This window comes from Anolis sagrei, chromosome 1 (genome assembly GCF_037176765.1).
Source record: "Anolis sagrei isolate rAnoSag1 chromosome 1, rAnoSag1.mat, whole genome shotgun sequence".
Classification (NCBI taxonomy): Eukaryota; Metazoa; Chordata; class Lepidosauria; order Squamata; family Dactyloidae; genus Anolis; species Anolis sagrei.
The window spans coordinates 34547418-34566853 of NC_090021.1; the positions used below are offsets into that span (position 1 = coordinate 34547418).

Below are 19436 nucleotides of genomic sequence, written 5' to 3' on the forward strand. Positions count from 1 at the left end.
TCAATGAGGTATTGCTTTTAAAGTACCACAAGGTCATAAAAAAGATAATTTCAAAGCTATAAGTTTCCTAATTGTAATCAACAACAATCAAATGGTGAAAGAAAGTATATCATAATTCCTGGAATAAATTGGCATAAATATATGCCTATCTTTAAAGATGCTCTCAGGAACGCTCCCCCCCCCCATTTCTCTCTTGATACATTATAAAAATAATCAATGAAAAAATGAACATAGGTCAAATACATCAAACAAATCATCTAGGTATCTATAAGCTGGACTGCATTGTTTGTGCATTTTGTGTATTATTCATATCTGTTTATTAACTATATTTATATCTATAAATATGGTTACTGGTGATTTCTGAATCAATTTTTGATGTCTAGATGTTTATATGATGAATTTTACCAATTGTTTGTCATTGATTGCTTTTGATTATTTTCTTGTGTGAGATAGACAGAAGGAAGGAGTTTAAGAGAGATATCATTATGAACTAGCTATAGGATGTTTTGTGTGATTAATTTTATCAATGTTATATGATATAGAACTTATATCTGATAACATAAGCTTTAGTGAATCCCACTGTCAAACAGTTCTTACCACCAGGAAGTTCTTCCTAATATTTAGGTGGAATCCCTGTGTGCTAGGACCCTTCCACACAGCTGTATAAAATCCACACTGATCTAGATTATATGGCAGTATGGACTCAGATAATCCAGCTCTAAGCAGTGATTGTGGATTATCTGCCTTCATGTTTTGGATTATTTGGCTGTGTGGAAGAGCCCCTAGTGCCTGAAATAGCAAAAACAAGCTTGCTTTCCCCAATATGACATTCCTTCCAAATATTCAAATATGTTATCATGTCACTTATTAATTTTCTGTTCTCAAATTAAACACATCCAGCACAGGGTGTGGTTTCCAGATATGTAGTCTCAAGGAGATTTCTTTGGGCCCTAAGGGCATTTTGTGAACCACAATCCCCTTTCAGACCCTCACATTGCTAAGGATTTCAAATGTGAGAATATCAAAATGGGAGGAATGTAGTCCCAGAATTCTCCACGTGCTTCACTTACCTTATAACCCCCCCCCCCAAAAAAAAAGAAAAAAAGAAAGACAGAAAACCCCCACGTACATTTTGCCAAAAAAAGAGACATGGGTGAAATTACTTTCAGAAGAAACCAGAAGTAGCCTTCTGCTCATTTCCAATTTCTTAAAAAAAGACTAGTGAGATGGACAGGGCTCAATACAAGCTCAACGCAAAGTGACAGTCCATGAAGCAATGCTTGAGAGCTTCCAGGAAAGAGAAAGGAAGGAAGGAAGGAAGGAAGGAAGGAAGGAAGGACTATATAACTGTGATCCTAAAATAATCTTAAGAAAATATTTGTAGTTACAACATGTACAAAACATACAATTTCCTTATACTTACCTCCTGGAGGTATGGCTACTGCAACAGGCTCACTTATCACATAACCTTGACTATTGGAAGCATTCACTGCAACTGTATAGTTTGTAAATGGGATTAATTCACTAATGGAGACCCAGACATTTGCTTCTTTAGTGGTATATAAAATTTGTGTGCCATTTATAATATCATAATTGCCATTTGCTGGAAAAGAAAGAGAGAAAGCACTGCCATATCAATCACTTATAAAAGGTTTCCCAAGTATTTAAATAGCTGTTTGTAATTTTTATTTCCAAAATAAAGTTAAGGAATGCTGTTAAACATAAACTAGGACAAAAATATTAAAAGTATGATATTAATTGGGGGGAAACATAATGCATAATAAATAATGTATACTATTTCAATGTGTGATAAGCTTTGTATCCATATCAACTCTTTGTAAAAAAAATGATATTCAAAACAAAAAATACAAACATATGCATTGTATTCTCATTTCAAAAACAAACACCCCCGAAAATGTACCAATAAATAATGTTGTGCTATACTCTCACTCATTTTAATGCATTATGTTCTTTTTGATTTTATTTTAATAGAATAAGCACCATATAACTATGGGGAAATGAGAACATTGCCCCCCATGCAATTTTCATTCAGTTTCAAAATGTATTTAATGTATTGAAATTTAAGTTGAGGATTTAAAAATATAGTTCAGGCATCCAAGGAAAGACCAAGCAAAGTTACCAAGATAATGCAAAAACAGTCAATGTAAGAGTGCTGGTAGTGAACAATTGTCAATGTCTGCAATGGCATAGAATTGGGAACTCATGGAAAATTTCATGGGAAAATGGAAATCTTATTGAAGAGTGTGGTGCTATAAGTATCTACTCCCTACATGGAGAGCAGAACATCATAGGCCTTTGACTCCATCAAAACTCAGTGGGATGTCAAGCCAAAAGATCAAATAAGGCAGTTTTTTAATTTGACCTAAGCTCCTCTAGCTCTACCACCTCAGGTTAGGGCCACTACAGGTACTCAGTGTTGGACTTCCAAAGCACTCAGATAGACCAATAACTTTTAGGTTGGTTGGAGCCAACCTAAAGCTACAGGGTAAAATGGTTTAGCATTTCTACTGAGTATTTTCTCTACCTCTCTGGACAAGATTGTATTTCTGGGAATGGGAGGAAATAGTGTGGTTGTTTCCTCCTACACAGTATGGCTACTTCAGATTCCTAGTGTGATTCCACATGCACACACCATTGTCAAGCTTCTAGTGCAGGGGTCCACAAACTTTTTAAACAGAGGGCCAGGTCACAGTCCCTCAAACTGTTGGAGGGCTGGATTATAATTTGAAAAAAATGAATGAATTCCTATGCACACTGCACATATCTTATTTGTAGTGCAAAAACACTTTAAAACAATACAATAATTAAAATGAAGAACAATTTTAACAAATATAAACCTATTAGTATTTCAGTGGGAAGTGTGGGCCTGCTTTTGGCTGATGGGATAGGATTGTTGTTGTTGTTGTGTGCTTTCAAGTCGTTTCAGACTTAGGTTGACCCTGAGCGAGGGCCGGGTAAATGACCTTGGAGGGCCACATCCGGCCCCCGGGCCTTAGTTTGAGGACTCCTGTTCTAGTGGGTACTGGTTCCTTTTAATTGTCCTTCAGCACAGCTTTCCACCTTCTCTTTCAGCTTTTTTTCTGCAGATATGGGTTTACTCAGTTTAGGGAGAAAACAGAGGAGGTGTTAGCTCCCAACACTCTTTCACAGGAGTAGTACTCTCATTTTGCCCCTCTTTCTGTAGCCTGCACCACTATTGTCACAACCTCATCATTCACAGGCAAGCTATAAACAGAAAAAAAGCAATTCATAGAGCAATTTCACCCACTTCTTTCTTTGAAATAAATTATCACTTTCGCTCTGTGTTCAATGTGTACAACCCACTTTCATGCCTCTAACAAATATTAGTTTTTATGTTTCGAAATGCTGTTGAGAAAAAGGCTATCAGCAAAGCAACACTTTGTGCTGTTGCCTAGATAACAACACTTAATACACAGTAATTATATAATTAGTTGTAACATTAAGTTCTAGTTATAGCAGAATGATTACTTGGCAATTATGAGAAGTATATAATTACTCAATAATTATGAGAAGTACGTAATTATATAACCATTTTATTCAGCTTCCCCCCAAAATGAACTTGCAAATTTATAATGAGTTAGGCATCGCAGGAGTTCAAATTGCTCTTTGCTTCAAATTCAAACAGAGAAGATGGTGACAGATCTCCTAACATGAATTATGCACAGAATAAAAGTATCTTAACCAAGCAATTTGTACTATGGGTGACAAAAATATTAGGAAATTCTCTCTCTCTCCCACACACATACCCCAGCACTCTCCCTTAAAAATTCTCAAATTACTCATGCTGAGAGTGACACACAGTATGCAGTTTTGCCACTTTTCACTGCATAAACTTGACTTTCAGTGGGCTGGAAAATGCAGCCACATTGGTTCAGCCTGAAAGAAAGTGCGGCACTGATAAGCATTTCATATCATTCAATGGCATTCCTGACTAGTCCGCCTCGCCTTGGATCCTATTTGTGAGTATAAGTGGATAGTGCATTCCTCTTTCCATTTTTCATATATGTCCTTCTTCCCACCTGACTCGCAATTCTAAACTCAGCAGTTTAACAAGAACGTGCCTCATGCCTGTATGAGCAATAGCTTAGGATACTGGTAAGTTTCAAGTGCAATTGTTTCCCTTCTGGACAAGACTTTATGCCTATTTATTTTGTCCCTTGTCTTACCTGACGGACTCCTGAACTATAAAAGCTTAATCAACAACTCGTTGTCACCTCTATGCAACCAGGACACTTATTCATATATAATGTTTGTGTGTATTTATAATTTGTTTTATGTTCCGGCATCAAATGTTTGCCATATATATATGTTGTGCTCCACCCTAAGTTCCCTTCGGGGTGAGAAGGGTGGGATATAAATGCTTTAAATAAATGTATATAAATAAAAATGTAATGTTAGCTTGTGGTATTAACATAACTCAAAAACCACTGGACAAATTGACACCAAATTTGGAAACAAGACACCTATCAGGCCAATGAGTGACCATAACTCATAAAACACTGAAAAACACACCAGAAGGGACTTTAAAAAGCAAAATAAAAAGATGCTACAGTACATGTGCAAAAATGACTCCCCCGGCAAACAAAACACACAATAGTATATCCACACTCTCTTTTGGGCTACAGCTCCCAGCATCCCCTAGACCAGGCCCTTTAGGAGAGGAGGGTGATCCAAATGCACTGCTTCCAAGCTGCAAGCTTGCTTCTCCTTGGATTTCTTTGAGAGCATCCCAACCCCTGCGTATTGCCAATTTCCTGTCCCCAGACTGCAACTCCCAGCAATCCTCCCGATAGATAGATTAGATAGGTAGATAGATAGGTAGATAGATAGATACATCAGAAGGACTGCTGGGAATTGTAGTCCAAGAACAGAGAAGGAATAAAGAGGAAAAATAGGAAGGTAAAGAAAAGGGGGGGGGGGGAGGGAAGAGGAAGAGAAGTAAGGAAGGAGAGAAAGAAGGAGAGAAAGAGAGGGAAGGTGGGCTACAGCAACGCGTGGCTGGGGATGGATAATAATAAATAAATAAATATATGAAAAACTAGCTAGCAGTTTATTTCCCAAATAGAAGAGCGCTATTGTCTTTGTATCTAGCATAAACACTTTCAGAGAAACATGCTTAGCTACTATGAAAACAAATAGCTGGACTCTCCCTTGGCTCTCCTTATATTCATAGAGATGTACTACAACTCAATAATTGTATGAATGAGGCTGTCCCTCCAAAGCCTGAAGAGATATAGCAATGGAACGGGCTTCTAAAAGCTACTGTGGCAACAGATAAGATGATCATTTGAATCAGAATTAAACCCAGGAAATATATAATTTGGATTGTGATGATCATGCAAATGCAGACAGTACTAAAATAATCCAAAGAACAAAGAACTCAGGCACATTCTTATTAATCAGCTGGACTGATGTCTAGCTATAGACAAGATCCAGTTGATGTTAAATAGTTCACTAATCACACTAGAATATTTTCCCACTGAATTAACTAAGAACCAATTTAAAAACCTCTCTGAATGTTCCCTGAATTAATGGTATTTATTAATCTTTCTCAGGGCATATTCATAGTGCCATCCTCCAGAATGGCCATAAACAGAATGGGACAAGAAATATTATTTATTTTTCCCCACTTCATCTTTACTGTGGAGAGCACTACCCTGAATATTTCTTTTTTAAAATGTTGTTTATGTCAGAATGTATAGATTACTCAGCATTTTTTTAAGCGCTAACGGAATCAATGTCTCAAGATTTAATTACAGGTGTCACTGTAATTGGGGTGTGGTGGCAGACTGCTTAGACTGTTTCATATAAGTTTATATTAACCCGATGAGTGCTTGATGAGGGTTGGAGGTTGGTGTATGAAGATAGGAGAGAGTGTGTGTTTGTATAGATTGTAAGTAATGTGTTAGTATTTGTACTATTTGTGCAACTCAAGAAAGACTACTGCAATAAGGTATTTGGCTCCCTAACAGGAGCAAAGAGTCACTTCCGTTATACAACAGGGAACTTCATGCTGATTTGAACCCCTGGCATCAGTTATGGGCCCAGATTACCCAGCATAGCCAGTGTGAACAGTGCAACTGGTAAAAGGACTCTAAATACCAGAATCTGTGTGAGTGGTAGAGAAGGGTGAGAAGCAGTGCAGCAAAAATGTCTATGTGAGTGGTAGTTTGCTTTTTGAGTGATTAAACATTACTAATGACTTAACATGAGCTGTGAAGCTGAGGTTCTTCCTAGTGAAGGAAGATTTCTGGAGTGTGCTGGAGAATCCATCAGGAGCTGGGACATGTGTGGAAGAGCTGAGGGCTGACAAAAAAGCCAAAGCTCCTGTTATTTTTTCAGCAGAGGATGTTCAGCTGGTTTATCTCAGGAATGAAATGACAGCAAGAGACTGTTGGGAGCATCTGCGTCACATTTACAAGAAAGAGTCTATCAGTATCAAAATTGTTTTGACATGAAGCCTTTGTAATTTAAAGTGAAAAGGAGGTGGAAGTTTGTTGGAACACTTGCAGAAACTAAGGACTTTGTTTATGGAGCCGGAGGACAGACCTTCACAGAGACTGATCAATAACTTATTTTACTTTCTTCTCTGGATGAGAGCTGGGATAATTTGTGCTCATAATGCAGACTGTACCAGAAGTTGATTTAACCTTAGATTGTGTCTCTGCTGGATTATTGGAGCTAGAAAAAATGCCTTGAATTCATTCAAGAGTGTTCTCCTGAGCAGAAAAAGTGCAACGAAGTGTTCAGTGATGGTGCAATAAAGTTCCCAGCTGTATGCCATGTAAGGAGGTGTTTCAGATGTGGCAACACAAGCCATTTAATTAAAGATTGTCCACAGAGAAAGAAGAAAGAAGAGGAGAAGCGGCAGCCCTTTAACCAACAGAGAACCACAACACTGCAAAAGGGGCAGAGTGTCAAATCAAATGGCTTTAAACAGAGTACCAAAGAAAAAGGAAAAAGGTGGCTACCTGATTCAGGCAGTACTGAACATTGTGTTAATGATATTTATTTCTTAACCCAAACACAAAAGTCTAAAGTTAGAAATGTAACTCTTGCTAATGGGGTATTAGAAGAGTCAATCTGGAAGGAACCACTTATGTCCCACCAAGTAAACAGCAATTTATTTTTGGTGATAGTATAGGAATAGTAGAGAAATACACCAGGTTTACTTATAGCACTATGTTAAAATCTAAGTTTAAAGGTTTTGCTAAGTTTAAAGAATGGGTGGCCATGATGCAAATAAAGTTTCCCTATAAATTAGGCTGTCTGAGGACAGACAGAGAAGAAGAATTTACAGGAAATCAATTCCAGAATTGGTTGAAAAAATAGGATTGCTCATCAAAAAGCAAACCCTTATTCTCCAGCAGAGAATGGAATAGTTGATAGGAAAATAGGTGTACTTAAAATAAGAAAGAAGAGCATGTTAGATGATTCTAAAGCCCCTAGCAGGTTGTGGGCAGATGCTATACAAATGACTACTCATGTACTTAACAGAAGCTGGAGTTCTTGTGTAAATGAAATCACATTTTACAAGCTATACAATAAAAACCAAACATAAAATATCTAACAATATTTGGTAGTTTTTGCCAAAGGAAGTCCAGAAAATAGAGGCATTCAAAATGGAAAAGACTTAGGCTTATTGGCTATGGTGAGACAACAAGGAATTTACCTATTTGATTTAGAAAATGGCAAAGTAATGCTATCCAAAATTGCAAATTTTCAGTTGGCTACACGATAGCAATATGTACATAGAAATTCAGAGGTGTTTCTGCCAGTAAATAATCCCAAAGTTTCCAAAGGGCCATAAGGATAGTAGCACTGAAGACACAGTGAGGAAAGCTGGTGACTCTCTCACAAAGGGGTACCAATCTCCAGATTTTTTAATTTTTGAGTTAATTTTTTAATAATAGCAAGCTGCCCTTGCTGCCCCACAGTCTAGGTGCTTGGGAAGTGCTCTTGCTGTTGCCAGTCAGCTGCATGGTTTTACATTTTAAATTGAAATTATGTTCTATTTTTGTCAAGTTATATATTTTATTTGTATTTTATTTTTACTCAAGTTACAAAGCAAGAAGTTATAAAGCAAGCAAACCTTTGGAGTCTATTACTATTAATATTGCAGAGCTGACATCTTTGTTGGTCTTTATCCCAATGTCTCAGCCTCAATATTTGAGTTATAAAGCAAGAACCTATAAAGCAAGGAAGCAGAACATTTTTGGAGTCTATTATGATTAATAATATTGCAGGGCTGACCTCTGCTTTTTCTCACATAGTGCATTCAGGTAATCCAACATACTGCCCAATGTGGGTGTACTGGTAGCTGATGATTAACAGGCTCAGGAGGTTCTTGAATAAATGCCTGCAAGAAAGCATTATTTGCTTGCAGACATTTTTAGAGGCTGGATGACCATCTGCCAGGAGAGTTTTGATGGTGCCCTTGTGCCTGGAAGAAGAGAGTTGGACTAAATGAACCTTGGGGGTCCCCTCCAACTCTAGGATTCTATGAAAATGTAGAATTGGTTAATATTGGTTTCTTCTACTGGTTAATACAAAAGACATTCAATGTTGTGGCTTTTTTTAAAAAAAGGGGTTTTTTTTCAAAACTTTAAAAACATTCCCTAAAATCAGTAGATATAGTATGAATATTTCAGAAAGTTGGGAGGAATGATCCCCTGTTTTCTTGTGTCATTGTATAGAAAATTCAAGGAGATAGCTCTTGTAGGTTTTTTAAAATGTTGTTTATAAAAACTTTGAAATTTCCTTAAAAGTCAGTGGATAAGCAAAATGTTCTGAAATTTGGTGGGCTAAGAGTGATAAATGTGTTCTACCAGTGTAGCAAGTTCCAACCCAATAGATGTAGAAATGAGGAATAAAGGAGCCCGTGAAGTTTTCCCACTTGTGAAATTACTATAACAAAATAGCAACATAATTTTCACCAAGTACAAGCCAGATAGTTCAAGAAGAAGCCTAATACAAGTACAAGTACTGAAATTCAAAGAGAACATAGTCCAGTAGTGATGAGGAGGGGAAAATCATAGAGTTTATAGAGATCCCTAGGAGAGCTAAATGAGCTAACAAAGGAGTACAAAGTGTAACAACCTGCCAGAATGATAAAAAAAGAAACAAGCAACATTAATACCGTAGAGAATGAGCCTAATGGGACATGCACAGCAGTCAACATGCTAAGAAGCTTGAAAAGCATGGGGATGAAAATGCACCCATTGAAAGGGCTGATCAATTAGGAAATTTCTGGTGCAAAGTAAGAGCAAACTGTCTTTAATGATTTTGCTCCTGAACAGGAGTGAAGGGTCGCTTCCACTACACAACAGGGAATTTCATGCTAATTTGAACCCTTGACAGTTGATGGTTCTGAAATTTTCTCTGCAACAAAATACATGAAGCAGTCTTAGAATGACAGAGGAACATGGTGCAAAAATGTATGTTGTTAAGGGACCCGTTTAAAACATGGAAGCCATGCACCAGCAACACAGCTTGTTTATACCAGTAGAAACTTAAACAAAAAGATGCAGTCGTCCAAAGATTACCTTTCCTCCATCTCCTACCTCCTTTCATTAATTATGTCATAACAGTAACCCTCTAAGGAACTCACATAGTGCAAAAGTTACACATCACCTAACTGATTTTTTCTTTTGAAACACAAGTCCAAGATATCTGATCCTTTGGGTTAGCTGTTCCCTTTGACAGTCCGGGCCAGCCTCCCATTGTGTTAGCTAAGATCAGGTTATGTAAGTAGCACTAACAAAATGACAAGTAAATGCCACAGAGATCAATGATACGGGGAGATGAAGGAAGTTTTTCTTTTCCTTATACTGCCTACAACCTGTAGATCATGTAACTTCTTCCTTTAAAAAAACCAAAAAGAAGACTTTTATCTCATAGACTCACAAATCCTGCTGTGAAGAAAAGGGTAGAAAATAAATGACCCCTTGACTCAAGTGTACTTAGGGGTTGTTGTATGCAAGGAGGTTCACAAGGCAGATGTATTATAGTTTGGATAAAGTCTGCAGGCTATCATCTCCCCTGCCGTGTGAGCAAAGGTGGGAAATACACAAGCTGGAGATACTGAGAGATGTGTATCTTTTTTTTACCCTCATATCATTCTGTAGTTATTAAATATGACTCAAGATACAGGTTTGCGAATCTTGTTAAAAGCAAAACTAAACTTGCACCGGCTATGTAATCAGTGGATATGACTTGGGTGAAAAAGGATCAACAGAGGTTGAACATAAAAAGAAATAGATTAAAAATATTTTCCCACAGAGGTGCCATGAAGACAATCACTTTTTTAGAGATAAAAATTATCAGTGATGACAGAATGGCTCTACAGATGCAAAATCTGATTAAAATATGCACTAAAGGGATTTTAAAATTTCTTACTTATGAATCAGAATCTCCTGATAGCTTACATGTATGAAAACTCCTCTCCTTTAAGAGAGGTAGAAATGGATAATCACATACAGTGGAGAATGGGAATTTGCTTTTCAGAGTTTTTCAGAAGCAAAGATATAAGAAATAAGAAGTTCCTAAAACTTAATCTGTAAAATGCACAGATGCATTCTACCCTTTCTAATTATTTATTTATTTATTTAGCAGTTTTTTATACCGGTCTTCTCACCTCCGTTCGAGGGACTCGGGCCGGTTTCCAACATCAATATTACAGACAGTCATTAAAACATCATATTCTAAATCACACTAAAACATTAAAATAGCAAAATACAATCATATATTAGAAGCATGAGAGATTCATGACAGATAAAAGACAAGCCTCAAAATGTGGTTTCAAAATGTTACCACATTAAATAGTGATGGCCATCAATGTGAAAGACTAAAAAAAAAAATAACAAGCCCATGGGACAATAGGACTCTCCATGGCTCTCAGCCATGATAAATATATATTTTCTCTAGAATAAATCTCCTTCTAAACTTTTCCCTTAACAGTTGATAATTTTTTGCAATAGTGAGATGTTACACATCATTTTTTCTGCATTCTCAGTTTCGAAAAATAACAGATGTTATCCAAAATGGAGGCAATATCAAAACATTTTTGAGCTAATTTATGATTGCTTTGGAGTACTTGATCTCTAACTCTTTCTCTTTAAAAAAAGGTGAAGCCTCTTGTTAACCATCTCTGGCCATTCATTTTTCCTATTTTTCTATATACAGTTGTATGCAAAATGGAAAGGTGTCTAACAATCTGGTTATAACAACAGGGCAATTATATTATAAACTTCATCAAGAACCCCAGCTAGTACATAAGCATGACAGCACAAAGAAATAATTCAAAATAGCATCCAAAAATGTTACATTTCTCTCTTTAAAAAATACCTTTGTGCCCATGTGTAAAGAACCTCCGCCAATGGTAATGAAGCTGCCACCCAATTGTAGAGAGACGCTACCAACTAGTGAGGAAGCGCCTAGGTTTAGGAGAGAGGAGCCATTGATTTGTAAAAAGCTCTGGTATTAAAGGCTCTGTTTGTGTTGTGAGGTAGTTTTGGTAGAGTGGGTGCACAGAACGTAAAATTAATGGAGATGAGGCAATTTTAAAAACCAAAGAGAACAAGTTTATTTTTAAACAAAGCGTATGGTTGCAGTATGAAGATGTTAAGCTTGGCAAATACTTGATGGTTACATGTAACTTGGTTGCGATACAATTCAGACTTTCGATGTTACAACTTATGAACTCTTGCTGTGGTGAAGCGCTTTATTAACCAGTGTTCCCTGCAGTGAATAGTCTCTCTGTTTGATCTATACTTGATCAAATCACAGATCTCCAGTCTTTCCCCGACTAGCGATCCTAACAAGCCTCTGTTAGTTCTTTCTAACTAAAGCAACTAACAAGGTTTTCCCCTTTCAGCTTCCTAGCTGAAGAAATCTCTACTATTCACGAACACTAAAACCTGACTCTTCACTTCTTCACTCCTCAGAGTCTAAAAACTGACTCTGCTGCTCTCTCAGAGTCTCCCCCCTGACTGACTCTGTCACTTTTTAAAAACCTTTTCTCTCTAAGCTCCTCCCACCTCCTCTTCTGCCTCGTTTCCATGGTAACACATTTCTCACAGCTAGGCCGCTCCAGCCTTAGGGCAACCAATGCAAACATAAATACAGTTATAAGCATATTATTATAAACACTTCTGTACACCATGTAAATAGATGTGCAAAACTCTTTTGGATTGGTGGTGCATGAATTACTGCTGTCCTGAGTGCATCATCCTACAAGTTTCACTAAACTGAAATAACATAAATGGGTATCCATTCCCATTCTTCTTAAAATCATTGTCACAAGAATTTTAATACCTCATATATTCCTGTAATTTTTCCCCCTCTGAGCTGTACTGTTTTGACCTTTTCAATATTCTGTAATTTGACTGGCTGGCCATTTCAAGTTCTGTCCTTTTTACAGCCTTATTAACATGTGGGAAAGAGGTGAACTGGACAGCCAATTGGAATACGTAATATTGCAAAGGTCAAAGTAGTACAGTATAGTTCTAAGCAGACATGCAATGTGATCAGTTAGGCATTAGCATTCAAATTTCTTATTCATGTTGCAAAGATTGTAATAGGAACAGCAAATGGCACAACATCAAGCCATTCATGACAAAGCCATTAATAGAACAGAATAAACAAAATTCCTTCTTTTTCATCTTTGCATTCAAAAAAAGAAGTAAGTCTCTTTTTTTCCTATTTCCACAACTACATACAATGCATCATAGGAATTGCAATAGCCATCTGATTTTACAGCAAACCTTATTCTATATTGTTACTCTAAATTTTTACATTCCCAGAAATAAAACAGCACAGGTAAAAGTAAAAAGATATTATAAACCTTAAATATACTAAGGCCACATTTCAAGAGGTTAATACAAAGCAACAGAAACTTGGGCCAATATTAAACAACAACAAATCAGCCAACAATGGGATATCAGCAAACATCTATATAAAAAACAAAACAAGTAAGCAATCTATCTGTCTTTCTATCTTTTTCTTAAAATTGGAGCAGAATCTCAAGCCTTCTAATTATACTCTAGTATTGAAAACACATTGCATGACATATAAAATGAATTAATTGTGTGACCTTAATGAAGAAGTCTTCAAAAACAGTACTTGCTGTTACTTTGACAATTCAACTCTGAATATACTTTCCAAGGTCTACACCCCCCTCCCCAAGTTTCATTCATTGCTTGTTTACTCTATAACAGGAAATCCCCCAAGTCTTCATTCTTTAACAAGTTGTTTAACCAAACACCTCTCTATGCTGCAAGAGTTTAATTGCTTCTCAATGTCATAAGGTAAACAAAGTACCGATCCACGCAGGGCATATCTTAATTGAGCAATCAGAACACATGACAGCATTAGATCATTTTCCCAGTGAGTTTTTTTACCAGTGGTTTCTCTTATGCATGTGTGCATGTAGTTTCTGAAAACTGTTTTTGATTCCACTAGCTTTAAAGCTAATGAAAACCAAGATAGTTTTCAGAAATTACATGCATGCAATATGTGTCTAAGTTAAACAAAAACAATATATATGGAGTGTCTTGTGTCAAACAGTCATACACTACCCATCATCCTGTTATTTCATTTATTTATTTATTTGAGTCTAGCATACCAATGTATTGCACACCCTAATTATCAAAACTGTGAAACCAAAAAAGTATTTGCTGGCAAATGTAACATAATACAAGCCAGAGAAAGTCAAGTACTTCCTTAACTTCCCTTTGCCACAGTCAGAGCTAGGGAGATGATGAAAGAAAGTAGCCCTGATAATGGCAAGTGGATGACAGGCCCAACAATGCAGGCAAGGTCATGTCAGGCTCATGGTGGGGCATGGCTTCCTCTTGCCTCTCACCCATTCTGCTTCCTGCCTCCCTGATAACAGACCCAATAGGGCAGGCAAAGTTACATCAGGAAGACAGAATGGTCTATAGGCAAGAGGAAGTCATGACCTCTGGCTGCCTACTTACATGGTCTCTGACCCACCTGGGACCACTCGTCTACCTCCATTGGGTGCCTTTCTCTCCTTACCAGTAGGAACTGGGCTCAGACACAGGCAGCTTCTTCCCTGGCTCTGATCCTGAAGCCCCTGTGCACCCAAAGGCAGCACAAGTGACTGACTTCCTCAGGGAAGAAAAGCAGCACAGGCTATTCACCCAGCCTGGGAACCTACCATCATGGCACCCCCATCTCAAACAGCAGCAGTGCCAGTGCCTTAAATGAGTGATCCCCCTTTAGCAGCATCAGAGGCAAGGAGAGAAGGCCCATCTTATACAAACATGCAATTCTAGAGTGCCATTTAATCAAATGGGCACCCTAGCAGATTAGATCAGTGGTTCTCAACCTGTGGGTCCCCAGGTGTTTTGACCTTCAACTCTCAGAAATCCTAACAGAAATCCTAAACTGCCTGGGATTTCTGGGAGTTGTAGGCCAAAATACTTGGGGACCTGCAGGTTGAGAACCACTGGATTAGACTCAAGTAAATATGGTATGTGTGTAGACAGAAATAGATAGCCAGTCTTGTTGAAAGACCAGCTCCTGATGTTACACACAGTCTTATCCATTTTCTAATGAGAATTGTTGCACCATAATATTTGAGGATATGTTTGAGTCTATCTATCTATCTATCTATCTATCTATCTATCTATCTATCTATATATGGATGGTGTGTACATGTGTCTGTATGTGCAATTTTATTCAAGGTGAACTCAGAAATAATGCCTTTGAAGATGGATCTGAGAAGATTGTAAAACTAGCAAGTATCCACAGGAGCTCCACAAACACCATACTGAATCCTTCACTTAGCAAAATTGAAAATCTATTAATTATGCTTTAAAATGATTTACTCTGATTCTGAAAGTTAGTGAGATGGAACAAAACTGACCCATTTGGCCACTGCAAATCCCATTCTGTCACTCTTTGAAGGGATAACATGAAATATCTTGACCAACTGTCAGTAATAATGTCACGATTACTTACAATGGGGGGGGGGGGTCTCAATTCAAACCATTTCCCTTTATATTTGATATGCAAATTTGTTCAATCCCTTTTTTGATTTACTTCAAGCTGCACTTCAGTAAAAATGAAAATACTATAGCATATAGAGTATACCCTATAAAAACCCTAAAATATTTTGTTTTAGATCAGATAAGTTAAGTTTTACAATAGTACAACTCTCCCATGCAATAAGAAGAATAATTTCTTAAATTTCTACTATTTACTATTTCCATTTTGTTTTTTGTACCCTTGATTGGCCTATATATTATAATATAAATTTGAATCTGATTTCTGGACTGGTATTCTTAATTCATTGCAGTCAACAAACTTTCAGTGCTCTAGGGATGATGTGGGGGAAAGGCTAGTTAAACAACACAGGAAAAAGGATTTTTCGAATCCATAATCAAATATCTAGATTGATTTTGTCACTTGAACTTGCATTGATTTTAATTGGAGGACTTAACCCAAGGGAATAATCCAAATATGGAATAAAATGGATTTATAATAACAAAATAAATCTGTGTGTCATAATGAACTGGTGCCATTTAATCTGTTCACAGCCCAAATTTATTTATTTTTATACATGCTTTCAGAAATCATGACTTAACTGAAAAGAAACTGCATCATCAAGAGACATGGTATAAATATCAATAAAGTACCATTACAGTTGCTTGTAGTGCTCCACAAAGAATTAAGTGAACATCTAATATTAAATAAAATGGGTGGCTTCTTATGTTCTGCTTGCTTGTGGCTGAGAACTAATTTGGAGGTCACCTTTGTTCAGTATGTCAAATGCTAAATGCTGTTGCCCAGTAGGATAAAATGCATTGTGATCACCTCCTCCCCACAAACCACTTATTTAGTTATTAACTATAGAAATTTGGAAATCACAATGAGCTGAGATATATATGACAAGCATGAACATAGCTTTGTTCTTCAAAGAACATTGACATCCTATTTCAATTAATGTAATGCAGTTTTGTATGGTTAGCTTTTAAGAGTGTTCAGAAACTTCAGCTAGTTAATGAGAGCTTGCTACAGGGAGCATACAACTTCCTTTTTGCAGTGGCTCCATTGGCTATCAGTCTGTTTCTGGGCACAATTCAAAGTGCTAGTGATGATCTATAGCACTCTGTATGGCTTGGATCTAGGCTGCTGATCTGTCTCCAGGCATAATTAGTGTTGATTATGGACTACAGAGTCCTATATAGCTCAGGACGAGGTTATCAGAGGAACAATATCCTCTTATATGGGACTGTTAATGTGTCGAGGTCTTCTGAAAATGTCCTTTTCTTTGCCCCACCTCTGGTGGAAACACAGAATGGAACTTTTTCAGTTTCTGTTCCCAGGTTCTGGAACTCCTTTCCTACAGCCTGATCACATGGGGCAAAAATGTATGTATTTATTCACTATATTTTTACCCTGCCCCCCCCCCCCCTGAAAGAGACTTAGAGCAGCTTCCAAATTGGCAGCAATTGAATGCCATTCAAACAAACATATAAATACAATAAGCATATACATTTTTTTAAAAAAAATACATTCTTGGATGTTTCTGCCCCAGTTCACCCACTAAACCCCACACCACCCATCAAATGATGTAGGGCAGTGGTTCTCCTATGGGTCCCCAGATGTTTTGGCCTTCAACTCCCAGAAATCCTAACAGCTGTTAAACTGGTTGGGATTTCTGGGAGTTGTAAGCCAAAACACCTGGGGACCCACAGGGTGGAAGCATGATGGGACTCTGCCGCTGACAACCCCTGCCCCGCCCCGTGTTCCATAAGGAACAATGGGGCTTTGGTGGACTCAAGGCACAAAATGACACTGACTGGTGACCAGGGCACCAAGATTGCCCTGCTACTGCTCCATCACAGAGGCTGGCGAATCACAATGCTGGATATCACCCATGTACTAAGGTCCTGGTTAGTTAGACTGTCTCCCCTCTGCCTTTTGGAAAGAAGTCCCTTTTTTATGAGCTGTTTTTATATATCTTTCTTCTTTAAGTGTTTGCTTTAACTTTTATTGATAAATTAATTATATTTCAAAATTTCTGTATAATATAATTTTTAACTTTATAAGCCACCTTGAGAACCATACAGGGGGAATGGTAGAACAAGAATAATACTCCCAAAACCTAAAATAATTTTCCCCAAATAAAATTTAAATATATTGTCGAAGGCTTTCATGGCTGGAATCACTAGGTTCTTGTGGGTTTTTTCGGGCTATAGAGCCATGTTCTAGAGGCATTTTTCCTGACGTTTCGCCTGCATCTATGGCAAGCATCCTCAGAGGTAGTGAGGTCTGTTGGAATTAGGACAATGGGTTTATATAGTAGCTATGGGAAGCCCTCTCAGCCCGGTCATAGCTAACTTCTACATGGAACACTTTGAAAAACAAGCCCTGGAGACAGCAACCAAAAAGCCCACGATATGGTTCAGATATGTGGATGACACCTTCCCCATTTGGAGCCATGGAGAAGAAGAACTCAATAGGTTCCTGGACCATCTTAACAGCATCCACCCAAACATCCAGTTCACCATGGAAAAAGAAAATGAAGGAAGACTGCCTTTTCTAGATGTCCTAGTCATCCGCAAACCAGATCAACAATTGGGTCACACTGTCTACAGAAAACCCACACACACAGATAGATATCTACATAAAAACTCCAACCATCACCCATGTCAAAAAAAGAAGCACCATTAAAGCCTTGGCAGACCGTGCAAAAAGAATCTGCAAACCCCACCTCCTCCAAGATGAACTGAACCACCTCAACTGGGCTCTCCAGGCCAATGGATACTCCACCTCAGACATCAGAAGAGCTGCAAGACCAAGAACAAACCACGAGAGTAAAGATGAAGATCCACCCAGAGGAAAAGTGTTCCTGCCATACATCAAGGGAACCACTGACCGAATAGGGAAGCTGATGAGGAAACACAACATACAAACAATCTACAAACCCACCAAGAAAATCCAACAAATGCTCCGTTCAGCAAAGGACAAGAGGGATCCTCTCACCTCTGCAGGAGTCTACCGTATACCATGCAGCTGTGGACAAGTCTACATAGGGACCACCAAACGTAGCGCCCAAACAAGAATCCAGGAACATGAAAGGCACTGCAGACTACTTCAACCAGAGAAATCAGCCATAGCAGAGCACCTGATGAACCAGCCTGGACACAGCATATTATTTAGGAACACAGAAATGGTGGACCACACCAACAACCACCATGTCAGATTACACAGAGAAGCCATTGAAATCCACAAGCATGTGGACAATTTCAACAGAAAGGAAGAGACCATGAAAATGAACAAAATCTGGCTACCAGTATTAAAAAAACCTCTAAAATTACAACAGCAAAACAACAGAGAGGAAACAACCAGGCACAGATTAACACCTCCCAGCAAGAGATTTTCCCAGGCTCAGGCAGGCCTTCAAATGCTAACGAAGGTGATCAGCTGAAACATTCACACCTAACTGCAGCAGGGAAGAGCTCCTTGCCCCACCCCAGCCATTCCACAGATATATAAACCCATTGTCCTAATTCCACCAGACCTCACTACCTCTGAGGATGCTTGCCATAGATGCAGGCGAAACGTCAGGAGAAATGCCTCTAGAACATGGCTCTATAGCCCGAAAAAACCCACAAGAACCTAAAATTTAAACAGTTTTATATTGTAGTATAATGTAATTTTCCTAGGAAAATTGCTACCTTACATGGGTGTAGCATTTCCAATAGCTAGAACCATCCCCTCCTACTTGCTACTTCCCATGTTATTCTTGGTCAAATCTTTCATGTTTGTATTGGCAAAGGTGCCAATGAACAGAAAGCATGGTATGTACTCTTTTACACTAAATAATGATAGCACAATGATTCCACTTTCACTGGGGGAGATCCTCTAAAAAACAATATTAAAAAGTGAGTTTCCAAACCTGATATTCTATGAACATTTCCTGGACTGGCCCAGTTCCTAGTCTGAGCACCACATTTCTAAAAGTATTTCCTCTTTTTGCCATAGTTGGAATTTATGGACACTATCATTTTAATTTAATGCAAATTATATTAATCACTTACATAGAACATTGTAATACATTAACTAATTAGTGCTTACTACTCCTGGGATATAAATTAGTATTATCCTTCTTGAATAAACATTCAGAAAACTACAGAGAGGTTAATAAATTGCTCCAGGTCATACAGTAAACCAGTCTCGTGGTTAGTATTAGAATTCGATAGTCTTCCTTGAAGCAATGGAAGTGTTGATATACTTGTAATGTATATGATTAATCTGTGAATCCCTCTCTTTGACATGATGTGTCCTCTAGGTTTTGTTTACAGAAAATATTCACACATACAACCCTTCACTGGCAGCATTAAGTGATTCAATACCAA

At 37.9% G+C, this 19436-nt stretch overlaps 1 protein-coding gene across 2 annotated transcripts in view; it reads right to left on the reverse strand.

Moving 5' to 3' along the window:
• Nucleotides 1-19436, reverse strand: part of USH2A (usherin) — a 546480-nt gene that overhangs the window by 234497 nt on the left and 292547 nt on the right. For both annotated transcript variants that reach the window (XM_060754270.2, XM_060754269.2), the window contains exon 38: nucleotides 1424-1603. In XM_060754270.2, coding sequence (XP_060610253.2) covers nucleotides 1424-1603 — 180 coding nt within the window. The remainder of the gene's footprint in view (nucleotides 1-1423; nucleotides 1604-19436) is intronic.